Source organism: Schistocerca serialis, chromosome 5 (assembly GCF_023864345.2).
Source record: "Schistocerca serialis cubense isolate TAMUIC-IGC-003099 chromosome 5, iqSchSeri2.2, whole genome shotgun sequence".
Taxonomy (NCBI): Eukaryota; Metazoa; Arthropoda; class Insecta; order Orthoptera; family Acrididae; genus Schistocerca; species Schistocerca serialis.
In genome coordinates, this window is record NC_064642.1 from 612,155,099 (window position 1) to 612,177,465 (window position 22,367).

The window sequence follows — 22,367 nt, forward strand, 5'->3', positions numbered from 1 at the left end:
AAATATGTCAATTTGCCAGCCTGAACATAATGAGCCTAACAAATGACTAGTCAAGAATGATACATCACATACAGTGCTTCACATAGTTTGCTATGTCAGTCTTACTTCTGTTATCTCCTCAAAGATTTCCTTTTCAATATTCTGCTCAACATCCACTCTCCTACGATTCCAGATTTTCTGTGAATAGTGTCTACTACTTTCATCAGCTGTCTGTACATTTTTAATTTTAGCATCCATTCTTACCTAATATCAAATTGCAGACTTACTGTTTTATCCCTGTAGAAAACTTGTGGAAAGCCACTCTGTGATGTTGCTGTAGGTTGGACAATAGGAAAGTGTCCAACATTTTTTTCCTTTATTTCACCAAGCACAGATAGACTACCTGTAAGTAATAATCAAAGAACGATATAAGGAAGTACCATATCAATCAATTATTTTATGAACAACCTGTGCAAGCCATCCAAAAGATATTCAAACAATTTCAGTATACTATCTATGATTCATTGTAAATATTAACAGTTTGCATTTACCACACATCTGAAGACAGGTGACACCTGTGACATTCCTTTTCTCAATGAAGACATAAATTGATTAACAATTTTAGTTAAAAAATTTGTAACATTCTCACTGTATTACTGAGGTTTCTCAACCAATAAAAGGTTTTGAAGCAGGAAGCAATATATTAATGCTCAAATACATATAATGATGAATTGGAGGTGATGATAATTGTTGTTTATATTAATACATCTTTCTTGTTCACTGTAGAAGAACTGTGGTTAGCTTTGGATTATTCTATATTATTATGTGATTGTAAGCATCTTACTTTACAAATAATCTTCTGAAAACTAATTTCCATAACATTCTTCATTTATCGGTATTTTTTCACTTTCACAAATCAACATGACTCTAACTTCAGCAACTGTCTAATAACAACCAACTCACTTTTAACAACTGAACTCTATGACATAATCTCAGCTCTTATATAGTTTTCTGACAATGCATGGAATTTTCAGTATTATTACAATTATTACTTCAAGTCAATTACAGGGAAAGAAGATTTTTGTAAATAATTTAACATATAACATCATGTTCAGCATAAAATAAGTGTTTAGTGAATTGCATGATTTTCTACACTAAATTTCATAAAATAAATCTGTTTAATAATTAATATTTCAAAATTTCAATTTTCATTAAAAATAAATTAATATTCTAAGTCCCTACAATAGTGGTAATTCCACAGCTAAAGCTTTATCATTTTACAAAAAAACAATGTTTCCACACATACCGGATATCAGTACCGTGAAAACCATTTATATCTTGATCATATAGTTCCATCATCTTATAACAGCTATTAAATTATTTTCTTGTGTATGTTAATTATTGTTCAAATGTTGTTATACAATGATTAGTCTAAGTTGAGACTTGAACATATATATGTATGTGTTTATGTATCAAAACTTCAGTGGATCAAGACGTTTACCGAGGGGTTGTATTGTATATTACTAAATATCTATTACATTGCACATCACATTTCTTGATTGTAATAGTGCTAGGTAGGAGAAACCACTGAACTAAATAATGAAGCGTTTACAGTATCATATCACCAAATTTTGTCAGTCTGAAACAGAAGCAATATCAAAGATGGCTGCTTAGCTGTGGGCATGCAATGATTTTGAATAAGTTTTTATACAAGTCAAAAAAACACGGTAACTGAAATTCATGTCATGTTGAACTTGTGTTACTGACATATTTCTACAATACCCAATTCTTATATGTTTCATACAAAATAAGGATCAAGCAGGAATTGTGCCAACTATTTTCTCTTACATACAAATTATATAATCACAGTGTGATCCTGCATTCTAAAGAATATGCCATCTGGAGCACATAACAATATATCAATAATAGTAGAACAAGATATGGCTACTGAGATGGGACATCTCTGGTAAGTTAGTAACCATACATTCTTCTTCTCTTCTCCTTTAGCACCACAGCCCTTAATGTGCCTTGTCCTCCTCAACAACCTGCCTCAATACATTTGTGTTCTCTGCTTTTTTCTCCTCCATTCTCAGATCTCCTTCTTAGCAAGAGCTTCCAATACAATGTCCATCCATCTCATTCTTAGCTGGCCCTTCCTTCTGGTGGAATAAAATCTTTGTTTGATAATTTTTTTGGAGTGTCCAGTCCTCTGCCATTAGTTCCCTGTGTCATACCCAGCATATTCTCTATAATTTGACAAACTTAACTTTATCTTAACTTGTGTAAGTTACTGCAGTTCATTGTCATATTGCACTCTCCAATACTCTGTCTGTCTCATAGATTTTTCATTCAAATGGTTTTTGGTTGTTCATGTCCACCTTTGCCATCATCCGCATTTCTGATCCATACGTAACAACTGATCATACAAGGATAAATCATACTTTTAACTTTGTTGTTTTTGTCTTCAAAGTCCATAAGTTGGCAAAACAGGCTTTATATACTAGTTCTATACTTTCTCTGACATAGTGCCTCATATCATTTTCGGTGGTTAAAAGGACACCAAGATAACTGAAGCGGCTCCCATTTTTAAAATGTTTGTTGGAGACCTTCAGGTCATGTAATGTTTTCCTGGCCCTACAGTGGGACACTATTAGATATTCTGCCTTGTTTTCACCTACAGTGAATCTATTTTTTGCTCCTTCTTCTCCCATTGCTTCATACATTTCTTTAAGGATGTTTACGTCTCTTGCCATGATTGAATATCAGCTACATATAATCATATCCGACTGGATTACATTATTATTGTCTCTCTCTTGCCTATTTTTACTATCACACTACACAGCATGAAGTTAAACAAAACTGAATAGAGATCATCACACTGCTTCACTTCACCTGTGAAATTTAACCTGTTACCTATAAACAGAATGTTTCACCGACAACAATTGTAATATTGGTATTGTATCACCTATTTGCAATACTTATCCCATATTTCAAGAGGAGTGACTGATCAAAAGCTAGTGCACTTTCCTTTCCTGATCTATTAAATTCATTCATTCATCACATACTGTAGAACCTCCTAGGATGTGGCTCAAGCCAAGATATACATTTATAAAACCTAAGGATACCACAGAAACTTAACCAGTACACTGTATTAATTATAAACTGCCATGTACGTGCTTATTACTATTTGTGCTAACAAGTCTACATCCACAATCAGCAAATCACTGTTAAGTGTGTGGCAGAAGATACCTCTCCTTGCACAGTTATTAGGGCTTCCTAGTGTTTCATGTATGACACATGGGAATAATGATTGATTGAATGCCTCTGTGCACACTGTAATTAATCTTATCACATCCCCATGATCCCTATGGAAGCTATACAAAAGGATCGTAACATACTTCAAAATTTATCTTTTAAAGTTGATTCTCGAAACTCTGTAAGTAGGCTATCTTGAGATAGATTGTGTCTATTTTCAGGTGTCTATCAGTTCAGTTTCTTCAGCATCTCTGTGACACTCTTCTATGGATCAAATAAACCAGTGACCATTTGGGCTGCCCTCTTCTGCATATATTCAATATCCCCTATTAGTGACCATTTGGGCTGCCCTCATCTGCATATATTCAATATCCCCTATTAGTCCTACTTGATATGGGTCCCATATACTTGAGCAACATTCTAAGATGGTTTGCACAAGCATTTTGTAAGCAATATCCTTTGTAAATTGATTGCACTTACCTAGCATTCTGCTAATAAACCGAAGTCTGCCACCTGCTTTATCTAAAAATGAATCTACTGGGATGTTCCCTGGTGTACTGGATGAGTAGTATTCAAAGGGGGATTCCATGTATTAATTCTAATGCTGATGTGTACTAGTCTGCAATTACTATCTTGCTGATCTGGGCTATATCTCCACTCTCCTTATCTTCTTGTTCGTTCTAGGAACTTCATTTCCTGTGCAGTTTGGTCTGTGCTGGAAATGGAATTGTACTTATCTGTTCCCAATAAGCTACCAAATAAAAGAAGTCACTCTTTGAAGACATATATATATTCTTCCAGCTCATACAATGTTGAAACATCCCATAAAATAACTGTGTGCCATTGTATATGGTAATTACATCAATTAATACAAACTGATAGACATTTCAATGCCAACTATCTATCAGACTGACTCTCTTCTCTTTCTTTCATGATGCAGTCCATTCTAAAGGTGTGCAGTATTCTACTGAGTGCAGCATGTCTTCAAGGCAGGTCGTAGCTACACCGAGTAATTGCCAAACCAGCAGGTGCCACAAAAACGCGTGACTACACTGCCAGTATTTCCCCATCTTGCAGAAATGCTCCTTCCTTCTACACTCAGTTACATGCACAAATAATACAAAATCTCCACACAACACATGTCTTAAACTTACTGAACCAACTAACAAAAATAACTGCTTGCTTGGCAATCATTATTGGCTCTGAGCACTATGGGACTCAACTGCTGTGGTCATAAGTCCCCTAGAACTTAGAACTACTTAAACCTAACTAACCTAAGGACAGCACACAACACCCAGCCATCACGAGGCAGAGAAAATCCCTGACCCCGCCGGGAATCGAACCCGGGAACCCGGGCGTGGGAAGCGAGAACGCTACCGCACGACCACGAGATGCGGGCAGGCAATCATTATTCATTGATACTATAAACAATGTACACTACACCACTTTGCTAAAGTGGTATGTCACACGAATGATGGCACCTTGAACAGGTAACATTTACAACAGAATAACAATACTATAGCCAAAAACTCTATGCAGAATTACAAGTTAAACATTAATCCCTTATTCCTACTAGACATTCATTTCTTTACAGCTCAACAAATAACACTTTAAATCATGAACATAATCCATTTGTACTAACAAGGGAACCTCCCCATCGCACCCCCCTCAGATTTATTTATAAGTTGGTACAGTGGATAGGCCTTGAAAAACTGAACACAGATCAATCGAGAAAACAGGAAGAAGTTGTGTGGAACTATGAAAAAAATAAGCAAAATATACAAACTGAGTTGTCATGCGAAACATATGCAACATCAAGGAGCGTGTGAGTTCAGGAGCGCCGTGGTCCCGTGGTTAGCGTGAGCAGCTGTGGAACGAGAGGTCCTAGGTTCAAGTCTTTTCCTTAACTGAAAAGTTTACTTACTTTACTTTCGCAAAGTTATGATCTGTCCGTTTGTTCATTGATGTATCCGTTCACTGCTGTGACCGCACCGCAAAATCGTGTGATTAGTAGACGAAAGGACGTGCCTGTCCAATGGGAACCGAAAACATTTGATCGCACGGTCATACGTCAACCGATTCCTCCACAGGAAAACACGTCTGATACATTCTACACGACACTGGTGACGGCATGTGCGTCACATGACAGGAATATGTTGTCGACCCACCTAACTTGTACACTTGGTGAATAGGTAAAAAGATTCTTCTACCTTGTCCGATTTAGGTTTTCTTGTGGATATGGTAATCACTCCCAAAAAAGTGATGAAAACATAAGAGTTTGTGACATAAACTGCAACAAATGAATGCAACAGTTTCACAGTCACACAGTTTTCCCTGTGCTCTGTCAAAACATATGTTTTTAACGTTTTCAAATTTTTCCGTGTGTAGACCGTCAAATCCTGCATATGTCCAAACAAATCTGAACATGTCCTGGAATTTTGGACAGCGAAGTTGATTATGCGTGGGTGCCCGAACTTTGATAATTATCTGAAAATAAAAAATTAAACTTTTCACTCGAGGGAAGACTTGAACCAAGGACCTCTCATTCCGCAGCTGCTCACACTAACCACAGGACCACGGCACTCATGCACTCACAGTGTCCTTGATGTTGCATATATTTCACATGAACCACTCAGTTTGTATATTTTGCTTATTTTTTTCATAGTTCCACACAACTTCTTCCTGTTTTGTCGATTGATCTGTGTTCAGTTTTTCAAGGCCTATCCACTGTGCCAACTTATAACTAAATCTGAGGGGGGTGCGATGGAGAGGTTCCCTTGTAAGTACCAATTCAGATAAATTCATTTCAGATCTTTTCCTTGTACAGGGTGTTTATAAATGAATATCGGGGTTTTAATGCTTTATAATATTTATTATATTAAACTTACAGTTATAAATGATATGTCATATGAAAGAGCAACTCAAACATTTTTACCAAGAACCTTATAAATGTTCAATGTGAGAGTGAAGTGCGCGATTGGTTGAACTTCACTGTACCCAAGCGATAGATAGGCCGCAAGGGGCCCATTGACAGGGCTTGCTTTGCATGGCCTCCATGTGCACCTGACCCAACACCATGCGATTTCTTCCTTTGGGGTTTCATCAAAGATCATGTGTACATGCCTCCACTACCAGCAGACCTCCCTGAATTAAGAAACCAGATTGAAGCAGCTGTTGCTACAATCACTGAAGACACACTTATCAACATTTGGGAAGAACTCGGCTATAGACTTGATGTGTGCCGTGTGACAAATGGTGCTCACATTGAACATTTATAAGGTTCTTGGTAAAAATGTTTGAGTTACTCTTTTATTTGACATATCATTTATAATTGTAAGTTTAATATAATAAATATTATAAAGTGTTAAAACCCCGATATTCATTTATAAACACCCTGTATTTCGAATTATGAATGCCAACGCTCCAAGTTATCTGATTCTAATTATACAGTTTATATCCCACACTCATAAAAGCTTGCTATACCACTGTCACTGGGCTCTTTGGTTACAATCAATATCAGTACTTTTATCAAATGTTCATATTTTTAAAATCACTACAATTTGTTACTTAAATTAAATTGTTGCAATGACTTCAACTTGCATCAATTGCATACAGTTTATATATTTTGATATGTGGTGAAACAAAGTATAGCAAGAATGGGCAAACCAGTTGCTTTTCTAACTGCATAGAGTTGTCATTAACTTTCATGTTAAGTCAGCCTCCTTCGGTAATCACAGGAGCAGGTGCTACACCTCTGGCAATACTACGAACACAGGGTTTGGTGTAGGGATTAGAAGAGGGTTTGCTGTGATGGAAATTACTGATTATACAAAAGTGAGAGGATTGGCTTGGTGCTCCAAGTGGAGAAGAAAGAAGGAAAACGAAGTCTAGGGATATTAAAACATGAGAAAGAAAGAAGACAGGCCCCAAAGACAGATACCCACCCCACCCAAAGGATCACACCAAGGGAAGATCTACACCAGCGGGTCAGAGAATGAAAATGACTGCCAATTCTACAGAGTGAACTCCATCGGCTTCTCCCCACCAGGCCTCAAAAAGCAGTTTCTAGCACTGTAGTGTCGACACTTAGTGGAAAGGGTAGTGTCATGATACAGTAATCACCATTTGATCATTAAACTAAACTGTAGTATATCGGCAATAGGCAGCATACGTCTGCTGCCAGCCCAATGTTTTTACCAAGCAGAGATGCCTGCTCGCCGCCCATAAGTAAGTGTCTCTCCTTCGAAGACTGTGTATTCGTAGAAGACAGGCACCACATGCTGTGACACTGTGCTGTGTACTAACAGTATGTTTATCCACTGCTTGTTCCAGGTTTCACAAGGGGCACTAGCTATGCTTTGAGGTAGCATGTACGCCAGGAAAATGGTGGCACTGCTACCAAAGAACAAACACCAACCACACTTCACATGGGTGGAAACATACTTCTGCCTGCTGGGTACAGCACCCCCTGCAGGCCAATTCAAGTTCAGGTTCCAGTTCGAGTGCAGTCTGAGTTCCAATAGTGCAGTGCAATTGCCAAGACAAGCCAGAACACTCCATTCTGCTTTGCTGCATTGTCACGCCTACACTACTCCACGGTGAGCAGACCCTCATTGGACACTGCCCTACAGTAATACGGGATGACGCTTCTCACAGATCTGTTATCACGCAAATAAACCTTGAGTTTGTTTTTTCATGGGTTCATGAATGAACTTTCAGTTGCAGTTTTCGAGACAAGTCATTGTGAATCTGTACAGTTAACAAAATGTCCTGTATTACAACTTGAGAATGATCTTTTAACACAGCTAGTTGTTAGTTTGTTTGCTGAAGAAGCATTCTGTTTTTCTCACTGGTTGAGAGGTTTTCAAACAAATGGATTTTTCCTTATGTGTCACTTTGTTTTGGTGGAGCAGAGCATTCCTGTTTTTGGTGCTGTCACAGTCTTTATTCAGTGGTGTTAATCACATTCTGTGAATCTTCCAATGGTATCTGTGTGTCACACTGGCTGTCTTCCATCCATGTTTTGTTACCAAAGATATTTTAAAGTTGATGTTGTCGCTCTGTATTGTTTTCAGTGGTTATTTAGTGCCTTTTTCGTACTTCTGTGACAGTTCAAGTCCTAAGACTAGCAATGTATTTTGCCTTCAGTTTTGAGTGTCCTTTTACATTATCAAGTCTGTCCCATTGCCAGAGATGTCTTTATCTCACATCGTTTAGTTACAGGAGCAACAAATTCAGAAACTGCATTTTGTCTAATACATCTGTGTCTCAGTGTGCGGCGCCCACATCTGTGCTGAATTTTTTATGTGTTTGATGGTCAGAAAGAAGACTGTTACCTGTATCGTCAACCGTTGGAGTTGCATTTTACAGCCTATGGCATCAAAGGTCCACAACAAACTGCTAATTTTCTCGCCAGTGCTGGTGCACCAATTTTTTTCACCTATGTTGCAAATTTTGCCATGACTCGCACCCAGTGGAAACTGACTATGAACTGCTAGTGGAATGGTTCAACGTGCATTTTCATTTTGTCAGTCGCCTTCGGCCAAGCAATACACATACTATGTCCTTGGCTAATGTCAGTCTTTCTCACAGTATTTGAGTGAGATTGTCTCTGAACAGAGTACAGACAGAGCATCCAGGTTTTGTGGGTGTGTGGCAAGTTGGACCCCCTTCAGTCAGTTTGTTTATATTGTTGTTGTCACGCCATGCGACACTCCGTGTCTTATTCTCAGAGGCCTATGGCAGTACCGCCACTCTCCGTGCAGCCCTTGCCTGTGACGCCACTGGACACCGACTCTCTTGGCAGTGGTTGCGACAGTCCAGTTGACACTGACCCCGTCATGGCCGGCCCTCACAGTGTCACTCCTGTCAATGGCAGCCCTGTTACAGCCAGACTTCCTGTCAGCGTCAGGCATATCTGTGATGACACCAGCCCTGTCGTCAGTCTGCATTTCTTCAGTCCTGTGACGGCTGGCCCTAATGTCCTCGTCAAGCCTGTCAGCAATGGCAACAACCTTGTTGTCAGTTCATCTGTTGGTGGCCCTGTCCTCTGGCTGGTCCTCATGTTGTTGACCATTCTGTCAACACTGCTGCCAGCCACCTCGTCCATCCTGTTGCCGATGGCCAACCCCAGCTGGCTTTGCTGTCATCACCAAGTCTGTCTACGATGACGTCAGTCCTGTTGTTCATCTGCCACCATCTCTGTCCCGACCAACTCTCATGCCATTGCCAGCCCGGTTCCTGCTGGCCCCCTGCAGTTGTCTGCCCTGTTGGGGCTGACACCAACTGTTTTGTCAGCTTGTTCATTGTCAGTCTTGCTGTGGGGTCCTCTCACAGCCACTGCTGCTGCTGCCACCACCACCACCACCACTGCTGCCATCCTTGCGGCCTGCCCAGTCATTCCCGAGTATCACCATGGCCACTCCTGTTGTTATTGTTATTGTTGCTGCTGGTGCTGCTGCCACCCCTGCCACCAGTTTCATGACTTTCACTGGTGTCGCTGATCCTGTGATGCATTCTGCCAGGCCCTGGGTTATGCCTTCTTGGAAGTTTCACCGCAAGAGCCACTGACGTCCAGCCCTTCCCTGTCATGGCCTGTGAAGGACACCCGTTCCGCTACACGTAAATGACATGCTTGTTTATAGGATCATTTTTCTGATTTTAATTGATGGTTCAGTTCTGTATTTTATGCAAATAGTGTTGTGCTATTTGATGTTGTTCTGCAATGTTTATGCACTTGTTTCATTCTTGTGTACCAGATGTCACAGTCCTACACCCCTTGCTCACTAGTCTTCTTCATGGTGTCTTGTACTCTGTCAAATTAAGAATTCTAGTTTTGTATATTGCTTTTGGTTCTGTTCAATGCTTTGGACTTGGTTACCAGTTGTTTATCATTTATTTGTAGTGTTTCTGGAGATTGCTGCTGGTGGCGAAACAAGGTCTTGGGAGATGGTTCGTCACTAATGTCAGGCTGTGTGGCGGAACAATGTCAAGGGAGATAGCTGCTGATAGCTGCTGTCACATGCTCACATGACTTGCCTAATCCTGCACCTATTTGTCAGGTTCCATTGCCTCATCTGGCTCCTGTGCCTTCAATGGATCTTGCGCCATCTCCCGTTTGAGTCCACTCACTGCAACTCAAAGTGCCTTCACAACACAGTCATCCTGCCCAGCCATTCATGTCCCCTCTCATACGCTGCACCCTATGCAGCTGCATCACAACATAGTAGCTTCACCATCTCTTTCACAAGAGGGAAAGGTTGTTTTACATTAGCAGTAGGCTGCATATGTCAGTAGCCAGCCTGTCATTTCTAATGTGCAGAATTGCTTACTCATCAGTTACAAGTGTCTCTCTCCCGACAACTGTGTATACATACAAGACGGGCACCATATCTCATGACACTGCACTGTATAGAAACAGTATGTTTATAGGGCATTTCTTCCAGTCTCAACCCGAGAGCACCAGCTACGCTTCGGAGGAGCACGCACACCAGGAAACCAGTACCAGGAACACAGTCCGCACATCATGTGGATGGAAATATACTTCGCCTGCTGGGTACATAAGACCAGACACTGCCCCCAGCAGTCCAGTATGAGTTGGGATTCCAGTTCAAATACAGTCCAACTTCCAGTGCAGTGCATTGCAATCACCGAAACAATCCAGTACGTTCCCTGTGCTTCACTTTGTCACTGTGCCTACGCTAATCCATGCTGCACGGTCCCTCGTAGGATGCTGCCTTGTAGTCATACGATATCATGCCAGTAAACTTTGTGTTTTTTATTTCAAGAAATCATGAATGATCTTTCAATTGCAGTTTTCAGGATAATTCATTGTGAATTTGTGCAGTTAATAAACTGTTATGTATTGCAACTCGAGGATCATTTATTAACATAGCAAGCAATCAATTATAAAGTGAAGGAGAGAAAATAAATAGTTAAATGAAACAATTACATGATCTAATTTAACCGAACCTCCCCTAAAAATGCTTATAAGCCCAATCATGTAATTCCACATATCCATAAAAGATACAAATGTCATCTGTATCAAACATTTGACCCAACAAAACTGTGAAAGAAACTTTCCACAGCTATGATCAAAAACCTGGTTACCCTTTTGTTGTTGAACCCAACTTTTTCAGGAAAGTTCCAGGATACAGAACAGCATGCAATGGTAATTTTGCTGTATGGCTCAGCCATTTAATTACAGGAGTCACATGTTCAGAACAACTTGCAACTCTTTTGTTCCTGTAAACCTTTCAATTATTTACTTAATGTTCTTTGCACATTGTTATTTACAACTCTCAGACACTTGTTCTTGTTATTCAAAATCATGAAAATTATCTGGAAATTGGGCTACACATTCAGGCAAGTTTTTCTACCTTACAACTTTGGAGTAAGCCTCAATTTCAAGAGCATCCTTCCACTAAAAAAACTGTCCAATATACCTCACACCACAGAAAGGTAACTCCCCAATAATAATTTACTCTGAATATCCCTATTTATTTTAGCACCAGATATAGGCTGGACGTTAGCTGGTCTCTTATATCTATATAAGAGCCTCTACCCATCTCTTCCCCCATCAAACATACAAGGGTAACATTTAGCAGCATTAAAAATTCTCTTATGCTGGTTTTCAGCTTGTATGCTTAGCAATGCTTGTTCTAAAGTCTCCGATTGTAATGCTTTTTGAAAGTGTAGGAAGGTTGCAGAACAATTGTGAAAAAGTAGCTTCAGCTGGTGAGAAATTTGTTCTTGGCCAGCTGTTTTCTTTTAATAATTTGTACCAGTTGGTCTCCGAGACAGTATAGACTCATATGTACATTGAAGTATCTCAACATTACAATTGTGTTATTCTCTAGGTGGGTTGCAGTTGGCATTTTATTTGTATATTTAGTCCATGCAAATCAGCTGTGACAAAGCATTCGCATTGGTAACACATCTGTTTCAACAGTGCCCCCCCCCCCCCTCCTCTCTCTCTCTCTCTCTCTCTCTCTCTCTCTCTCTTTCTCTTTCTCTTTTTCTCTCTCTCTTTTTTTGTTGGGTACTTCAACTGACTGTACTAATATAGTTATATTATTTCTTCCTTTATCAAAATTAAAATCTATATTATTTGTACACTTGGCACATATTACCTTATATGCTTGTACCTACCTTTGTTGTAATCCCCGCACGATGAGTAATAGCTTTATAGCCTCTGCTTGTGTTAATAAAAAGAAATTCTCTTGATGTTTCAATCATTTATTTAAGACTTTTAAGTGGTCTTTGCAAATTAATTTTCTCTATGATAGTAAAAGGTATGCATAACTTAAGAGAAACTGTCTTATCTACAATGTATTTTGCCAAACACTTATTTGTATGGCTAATAATGAGAGCAGACATTTCTGTTATCATATCTGTTCTACAGTGCCTTTTCTTTTCCATCAGACAGGTCTACCAGAAAGACTGCTTTGGGGTGCTGGTGTACCAACTACTTTACACAGCCCTCACATCGATGAAAGAATTTACTAGTCTTCCTCTTTCTATCTGAACTTGGTTGGTATGCTTGTACTAACACCGTAGGTTAAAATTCAGTGCTATAACTTTTTCATCAAGTTCTTGCATGCTGTGTCAGGTTCGCTTTCTCAACTACTCGTCGCCACACTGCTTTATGTTGTCCTTGTCTAGTCTTTTTCCTTCCTCCCAAGTGAAAAACTTTAATGAACATTTTATTTTATACTTCCATTGGTGACAACGCCATGGACAAGGGTGTTAATTCATTTAAAACAATTTTAAATTCTGCTATTAACAGAGCCCAGGTGGTATAATAATATGTTCAGCATGACCTGCCAATCTCTTTCATCATCCTTTCCAAGCAGGTTGGACTGTGGGTGGTATTTTGAAATAGTGACATGTCTTATATCCTCCCACACTAAACATTCTTCAAAGTCATAACTTACAAATTGAATATCCTCCTAAGAAATGGATATGGTGAGAGTGTGATGGTGAGTGTGTTGGATGACTTTATTGGACATAGCTCCACACATTTTGACTATCATTCTAATAAAACCAGTCTACATCCAACTCCACACCTATCCTTTGGCAAAGGCCCAAGAAAATCTGCAGCCACTAAATCATGTAATGTTTTAGATATAACTGGGTACAACTTATATGCTACATGATTACTGTCTTCACCTTTCTGGTTTAAGTTACACATCTGCAAGAACCTCTTAGCAATGCGGCCTAAGTTTTTACAATAATAAAATTATTTAATCATATGTATAAGGCACTTCCGTACACCGATGTGGTCATATCCCTTATGTACAAAACAAATTAGATCTTTCACAGCAGTCCACAGAATAAATAATTCCAATACTCTAAATCATCCCTCAATCTCCAAAACACATCTTGATATCACGTAGTTGTACTTAAACTTTTGCTAGTTGAGCCAGTATAGACAAAAAACTATTTAACTTATTGGTACCCAACTTTATACGAATGATGTTCCAACTGTACGCTGCAGGATTTGCGTTGTTAGTAGTTTTGGCATCATGACTTTCGATTAGGTGCAGGTAATAATAATATGGTGATGTAAAGTTGAAACACAAGTGTCAGTGTAGATTACAGTTGCACACAGTCAACATGGGTCTCACAAGGTGAGCAGGGATTTTACTAGCAAATCTATTTTATCAACAACAATAGTGCTGCTGCTCTTCATGAGTATCAACCAGTAAATAACTGGCACTTTGGAAAAGTAAATCACAGATTGGTCATCCACTGCTATTGCCTTCACTAATAAATGAATATGAGATAGCTGCTGTAATTCAGGTTTAAAAGAGGGTGCACAATTCTTAAATTACAGTTTATAAGATTTAATGTGTTCCCACGATACTGTTTTCATATTAAAATCCAAAGAAGCTTTACAGTTCAATAACCAATACAATCCAGGAATATGTCTAATTCTAAATTAGACATCACTAATAAAGTTTGATTTAGTGTACAACTGTTAATTATTATTGGCAATCATTTTTCCCTCTCTCATACTCCCTGTGATACCTGCTACTTACACGTCCTTTACAGGAAGTCTAGGACACATATCCTTACATTGTGGTATCAATATTAACTCGTGTGATTACTTTCCAAATCTAAATGAATTTCTACTTCTGTTTCAAAAACTCCCCCAAGAACTATAGATTTAACTAGTTCCTTCTGCTCTAATAGTCCTCCTCCAACAACCATTCTCACATAAAAACTGGGTACATTACTGCTACCAGCTTCTCAGTGTGTGGGCATCTGCTTGCACTGTCATGTCCTGAAGCTTGGCTCCTGCTCCAGAATGATCGTTGTTTACCATTGGCTGTACTGGAACTGGTCTAGCCTTTTGCTTGCTTCTGCATATCCTGATTGTTTACATTAGATGGAAGAAACACTTGTGACTGATTCTTTCTCTGGTCATTTATGCTATTAGTATTTTGCTTTCTTACCTTACCGAGTTTACTTTCAATCATCCACTGAAGTCAGGAAGGTCCCTTCCTGACTATCAGATGAATGATTTTTCCCTTGTCAGTAATCCATAATTTCTTTTTCAGAATAAAATTCAGTTGTAAGTTGAAAATATATTTTTATTATGGTTGAAATCTGATACATCAGTACCAAGTAAGTCTGTGTATTATACTTCTTATACTTCACATAAATGTATAGCAAATTTTGTAGGCTTTGAAGATGACAAACTAATTTGTCAAAACCGGTAAAGTGCAAATAAAAGTGTATATATTTGCAACTGCCAATTGAATTTTATTCTGAAAAATATATACTACAGTTGCTGAAAATTACAACTATGAATAAAATAATATATCATTTCTTTGTTAAGCATATCCAGTCCCTCAACAAATGTTAAACCGTATCCCATTTCTCATCTGGTACAGTAACCTTCTTACTAACACCATGACTAGTTATTCTACTTTAGGGTATTGCTGAAATAATTTAATCTTGTCAAATGCCACTCAATATATTTTTTGTAGCTGCCCAACCTGTTGTTATAATATTTTGGGTCTAATAGTCTGAGTGTTAATTTCTCCTGAGTACTGGATGAGAAGTATTTCTTCTTGATTTTAACCTGAAAATCATTCTGGGAAGAAAATTTCTCTGAATGAGCTACCCCTATTCAGTGGCACCACTTTCCAAATAGCTTACAACAAAATCAATTCTCTTAGAGTCACCCAAGTGCTTCGGTAATGATTTTTAAAACAAACCATCAGGCTTAAATTTAGGAAACTGCCTCAATGCATTGTTCCAACTTCTAGATGCAATTCTTCAGCAGAACCTGCTGGTAACACATCATTCTCATAAGATCTCTTCTTATTAAATTCCTGTTTCATTTTGGTAAGTTCCCCCAAAGTTTCTGAAATTCTCCTTCGGTTCGACTTATCTGTGCTGTGGATTGAAATGTACTGATAGATGACTTGATTATGTCCTGTACTTTCTATTATATTAAGTCACAAAACTTTCTTCCAAAGTTGCAAGACTGGATATTGTAATATCAGTCATGTCAGACTCCTTAATATGCTCTAAAACATCTACAATGACTTGAGTATTTCAGATTTTCTAATGTATGTCAGCCAATTTTTGTTCAGCTAAGTCTATAACTTGTTTCTAATAGTCATTTGCTTCACCAAATTGTCTGCAAACCAAATCACACAGATTGGATTAACTACTCTCTTGGAGCAGATAGTGTTGCTTCAAACTGTGACACTTTGTTGTTAACTTCTAGTTTTTGCTGCTCATGATTAGAGTTTAATTCAGTTACTCCGATACATAGCACAGTATTTAAATCAGTTTTAGCTGCCTTTAACTCAGTCTATACAGCTTTATTTGCACTTAGTTTACTGTTTTAATTTTCACTGAAAAGTGTAATCCCTGAGGGTATATAGGTGTCCACGCTTCTCATGACAATTGTCATCAGATGATAAAGAACATTACTTATAACTACCGTAGTCTAGATCAACTATTACTATTACAGTACCAAACATCACTCAGGAACCTTAATAAATAGATTGTCAAATTTCCTGTAATGCCCACACAGTACACAACATAATTTCCACACAAAGAATGACTACAATTACTATAGGCACAGCTCGCTGAAATGCTTATGTAGGTCTCAGTGTTTCAATGGCAACATGTACCAATGACAATGTGCTAGGCGAACTTGTTACTGAAAGTTGGTACGTGGATGCAATGTCCAATGCTGGACGGGATGAGCCAGAAATGGAACAACAGTTGGCCCTCCAATGTATCTGTAAAGTAGTGCTGATGATTTCGCAACTCTCGGTGGCCACTAGCAACTGTCTTCCGACTCTTGGAATTTTAAAAATTCTTCTTCATTGCAAATGGGGTTGATCAGTTTAGTAAAGGCTCCCCAACCTATTAACTCTTCTTATTTTCTTCAACGGCACTACTAATATTACCTTAAACACTGCCAGAAAGATGGTTGTTGATTTGGTTGACCAGGACAACCACCCTCTATTTCACAAAATTTTTTCAATGAAAATTTTAATTTCTTTTTATTATTTCTTGGCATTTCTCTCCCCAACACAGAAATGTCTCGTTTCCTTTCAATAGGCCACCAAAATGGGATGTTACTTGACACATTGGATGGGTGGTCAGAGGAGGGATTTTGTGAATTTATTCTGATACTGATGTGTGCTGATCTGTAATTACTGATTTGCTTATCTGGAGTATATCTCCCCTCTAGATATCTTCTTCTTTCTAGGTACTTCATCTCCTGTGAAGTTTGGCCTGTGCTGGAAAAGGAATTGTGCTTATCTATTTCCAATCCGCTACTAAATGGCAGGAGTCACGTTCCGAAGACGTACATATATTATTTCAGCTCATACAATCTCATAACATTCCATACAATAATGGTCGTATCATAAAAGAAAGAGAAGAGAGTCAGTCTGTTCTGAAGTATGATAGAGAGTTTACTCTGAACTGTACATCAGTTTGTATTAATTGATGTAATCACCAAATTGTAGTAGCATAAAATAACTGTTTGTCACTATGATTTGGTTATTACATTGATTAATACAAACTGACAGACAGTAAACTCTCTGTCATACTTCATAGCAAACTGAATCCCTTCTCTTTCTTTCAAGACATAGACTATTGTCATGGTGTGCGCTATTCCATGGAGCACAGCATATCTCCAAGATAGGAGAGCAGCTGCAGGGGTAACTGGCAAACCAGCAGGTGCCACAGAGTGTAAGCAAACTGCCAGCATCAACCCGTCTTGCAAGAATGTTGCGTCCGTCTACACTTGGTTATATGCACAGATAATATGAAATCTCCACACAACTTGTGTGTCAAAACTTACTAAACCAACTAACAAAAATTAATGGCATGTTTGGTGATGATTAGTTGTCAGTACTGTATAGATTGTATGACACATCACTTCATAGAAGTGATATGATACACTTCACAATGTGATCACTCTATTTCATATCACTACAAACTGTTATACCCAGGTATTTATATGAGTTGACTGATTGCAAGTGTGACTCACTGATATTGGAGTCACAGGATACTGCAGTTTTTTTTTTTTTTTTTTGAAATGCTCAATTTTATATTTTTAGCATTTAAAGCAAGTTGCCAATCTCTGCACAACTTTAAAATTTTGTCAAGATCCAGCTGAATATCTGTGCAGGTTTTTTCACACAGTACTTCATTGTACATGTAGGTAAAAGCATTAGCTCTGAAATGTCAAGGTTACATTATCTTCAAAGTCTTTAATAAAAAGCATGAAGAGCAAGGGTTTTAGAATGTCATGTGGAAAAACTGCAAGCTAAGTTTTACACGTTCAGTGTTGTCAAAATCTATGCTGATTGGCACAGAGGAGGTAATTTTGTTCAAGATACCTCACTATGTTCAGCTCAGAATATGTTCTAAGATCCAAGAGCAAATGGAATATGACTTTCTGCTTTCTATTATAAGTAAAATACTTCATCCATGTAAGAGGGATATCATTAAAGCAATAACAATTTCATACGTGAAGTAAAATTTTGTGATTAATTTTACTAATATCCAATATATAGATAAGACAATGACATATACATGTCCTTTTTTTTTAACATGTGCTGATGCACAAAATTTTCCCTGTGCTCTCCTTGAAAATGGTCAGATGGCAAAAACTACAACAGTTGATTTCATGAATAAATCGTTTCGACAAAGTAGCGATGATTTCTTTCACAAATATAAATCTGTGGATCACGTAATCAACAGCTTTGGCTAGGTTAAAAAATGCACAGAATATCAAGTAGATTTGTTAATACCTCACAAGTACATTCTGGCAACTATAATGTGTGGAAATGAGAGTAAACATGATAGGCCACAATATTTATCAGACAATGTATACAAGTCTCTAAAATAGATGTAAGTTCATACTCCTCAGAATGAAATAGTATAAGGTTGATAGACCAAAATATTGTAATTGTTAGCTTGTGTAGATCTCCTAATAGTGATGTTAACTTATTTTTTGAGAAATTTGAACAGATGATGAGAAAAATCTTAAAACCCAAAACAAATGTAGCAATATGTGGTGATATCAACATTGACTTGCTAGACACAGAGAAACTCAACACAAAAACATTCTTGAACCTACTCAGATAACTAAATCTATATTATACTAACAATATCCCGACATGTGGAAATGCCTGTTTGGACAAAATTATAGTTAATTTTTCAAGAGAACTATATAGTGTAAGCATTGCAGATGAATGTTTTGCAGATCATGATGATCTACTCATAACATGCCAGTATACACAGTCAGATAAGAATTATAAGGTTGCAAATAAGAAACCAAGCATGACATGGGTTACAGGTCAGAAAGAGGAGTACGTTAAGTAACAACATTGTGAGAAGGAAAGTTGCTACTCACCATATATCGAAGATGCTGAGTCGCAGATGGACACAACAAAAAGATTTTAACACTTCAAGCTTTCGGCCAATGGCCTTTGTCAATATTAGACACACATACACACTCACGCACTCACTCAAATGCAACACACACACACACAACTGCAGTCTCAGGCAACTGGGTGTGGTTTCAGTTGCCTGAGGCTGCAGTCGTGTGTGTGAATTGCGTTTGCATGAGTGTGCGAGTGTGTATGTGTGTCTACTGTTGACAAAGCCCACTGGCCGAAAGCTTTAAGTGTGAAAATCTTTTTGTTGTGCCCATCTGCGACTCAGCATCTCCGCTATATGGTGAGTAGCAACTTTCCTTCTCATAATATTGTTACATTCCATCCTGGATTTTCCACTGGAATATGTAAAGTTATTCACAGACTCCCTCAGACAGGTAAACTGGGACTTTATTTATGAATAAGACACAGATCAATCAACTGTTGAAACTCTGTTTAATAATTTCCTTAAGACATATACTGACTTATGGTACTCTTGTCACCAATGAAAAGAAACAGTACTAAACCAAAAAGAAAGGTAAAAAGCTTAAATGGTACACTGATGACCTTGCCAGTACCCGGGAAACGATGCTTTCGCTGTACAAAACATATAAAAACAATGGCAAATATGGGACAGAACAAAATGATACTTATTACAAAGACAACCTGAAATGTAAAAAACATTACAAAGCCAACCTTAAACTTGCCAAACAAGCTGCCTATATAAATGAGCTACCACTTGCTGTTGATGTTCATTCAGTCTTATTTCCTGATGATACATCAGTTCTAATTGAAAATGAGGTATCTGAAAATATTCCAGAAAAAGCATAAAATATTTAAGAAAAATTTGAATCTTGGTTCCATCTAAACGAACAAAAACTAAATTTAACTAAAACCAAAATGATGCAATTTGAAGCTAAATCAATAGAAAGGACTAAAATAAGGATAACTTGCAATGATCAGGATATTACAGAAGCAAACCACGTGAAGTTTTCAGGCCTAAATCTAAAATTTAAATTGGAAGGTACACACAGATTACTTAGCAAATAAACTGAACAGCTTGGCATTTGCAATGTGTATTTTGTCAGGTGCCACAAACATGGACAACAGAAAGATAGTTTATCAGTGCTACTTTGAGTCAGTCATTCATTATGGCATAATCTTCTGGGGAAATTCAGCAGATGTCACTAGGCTCCTAGTATTACAAAATAAAGTAATTAGAAACATGTGTGTTGGAAAAAAAAGAAAAAAAAACCGGAATGCTGTTGACCACTGTTAAAAAATTTAAAAATACTATATATCCCCTCACTTTACATATATGAGGTGGTGTTGTTCTTATATAAAAATCAGCATACACTAGACACTTTCCATTTTGACCTCAACTACAGCATTCGCCACAGAGATAATTTCAAAACTTCCAACACATTGTTTAAAACTTTATGCCCAAATGCCAGAGTATATGGGGTTACAAATTATCAATAAAGTAGAAGGCATTTAAAATGGAGCTTGGTTCACTGAAAAGATTGCCCTTTACTCTTCTGGTGGAAAAGTATTATTATTCTGTCGAAACACAGGGATTATATTACGTGTATTATTTTATGTACTTGTGCAGCTGTAACTTAGAAATGTAAAATATAATGTAAACTTTTGTATTTCTCTTAAAAAAGAGAAAAGAGTTTCTTTTGTAAACCTTGAAATGTCTCCTGTACATCAAATCCAATGATTTGAAAATTGTACCTAGGCTGTAGGGAAGGGACCGTTTGATGTGGAATGGGTGGCAGCTGTCATAATGGAGGTGCTGTTGCTTGTTGGTGGGTTTTATGTGGACGGACGTGTGAAGCCTAGGTCTTCGTGGCAAACGAATCTGCTCCAGTCCGGAATCCCTGAATCATTACACCAACAACCTGACAACAGCTTTCGCATCCCGCAACTACCCTCCCGACCTGGTACAGAAGCAAATAACCAGAGCCACTTCCTCGTCCCCTCAAACCCAGAATCCCCCACAGAAGAACCACAAAAGTGCCCCACTTGTGGCAGGATAGTTTCCCGGACTGGACCAGACTCTGAATGTGGCTCTCCAGCAGGGATACGACTTCCTCAAATCCTGCCCTGAAATGAGATCCATCCTTCATGAAATCCTCTCCACTCCGCCAAGAGTGTCTTTCCGCCGCCCACCTAACCTTCGTAACCTGTTAGTTCATCCCTATGAAATCCCCAAACCACCTTCCCTACCCTCTGGCTCCTATCCTTGTAACCGCCCCCGATGCAAAACCTGTCCCATGCACCCTCCCACCACCACCTACTCCAGTCCTGTAACCCGGAAGGTGTACACGATCAAAGGCAGAGCCACGTGTGAAAGCACCCACGTGATTTACCAACTGACCTGCCTACACTGTGATGCATTCTATGTGGGAATGACCAGCAACAAACTGTCCATTCGCATGAATGGACACAGGCAGACAGTGTTTGTTGGTAATGAGGATCAGCCTGTGGCTAAACTTGCCTTGGTGCACAGCCAGCACATCTTGGCACAGTGTTACACCGTCCGGGTTATCTGGATACTTCCCACCAACACCAACCTATCCGAACTCCGGAGATGGGAACTTGCCCTTCAGTATATCCTCTCTTCTCGTCATCCGCCAGGCCTCAATCTCCGCTAATTTCAAGTTGCCGCCACTCATACCTCACCTGTCTTTCAACAACTTCTTTGCCTCTATACTTCTGCCTCGACTGACATCTCTGCCCAAACTCTTTGTCTTTTAAATATGTCTGCTTGTGTCTGTATGTGTGAATGGATATGTGCGTGAGTGCGAGTGTATACCTGTCCTTTTTTCCCCCTAAGGTAAGTCTTTCCGCTCCCGGGATTGGAATGACTCCTTACCCTCTCCCTTAAAACCCACTTCCTTTCGTCTTCCCCTCTCCTTCCCTCTTTCCTGATGAGGCAACAGTTTGTTGCGAAAGCTTGAATTTTGTGTGTATGTTTGTGTTTGTTTGTGTGTCTATCGACCTGCCAGCGCTTTCGTTCGGTAAGTCACCTCATCTTTGTTTTTATGTAAATATACTAATATTTTTATAAGCTAAAAACTAAAACATAGCCTACATTGGATTATGTCACTGCAACATAATTGATCAGTGTAACACATATTATTGACTAGATACTGGTATGCTAATCTTTCCACAGTCATAAATGCACTAAACCTTCATAAC

The 22,367-nt window shown here is 38.5% G+C and overlaps 1 protein-coding gene across 1 annotated transcript in view; it reads right to left on the bottom strand.

The window, feature by feature from the left end:
• Positions 1-22,367, bottom strand: part of LOC126481061 (RNA polymerase II-associated protein 1) — a 199,529-nt gene that overhangs the window by 161,075 nt on the left and 16,087 nt on the right. The window contains exon 3 of the mRNA XM_050104543.1: positions 267-382. Coding sequence (XP_049960500.1) covers positions 267-382 — 116 coding nt within the window. The remainder of the gene's footprint in view (positions 1-266; positions 383-22,367) is intronic.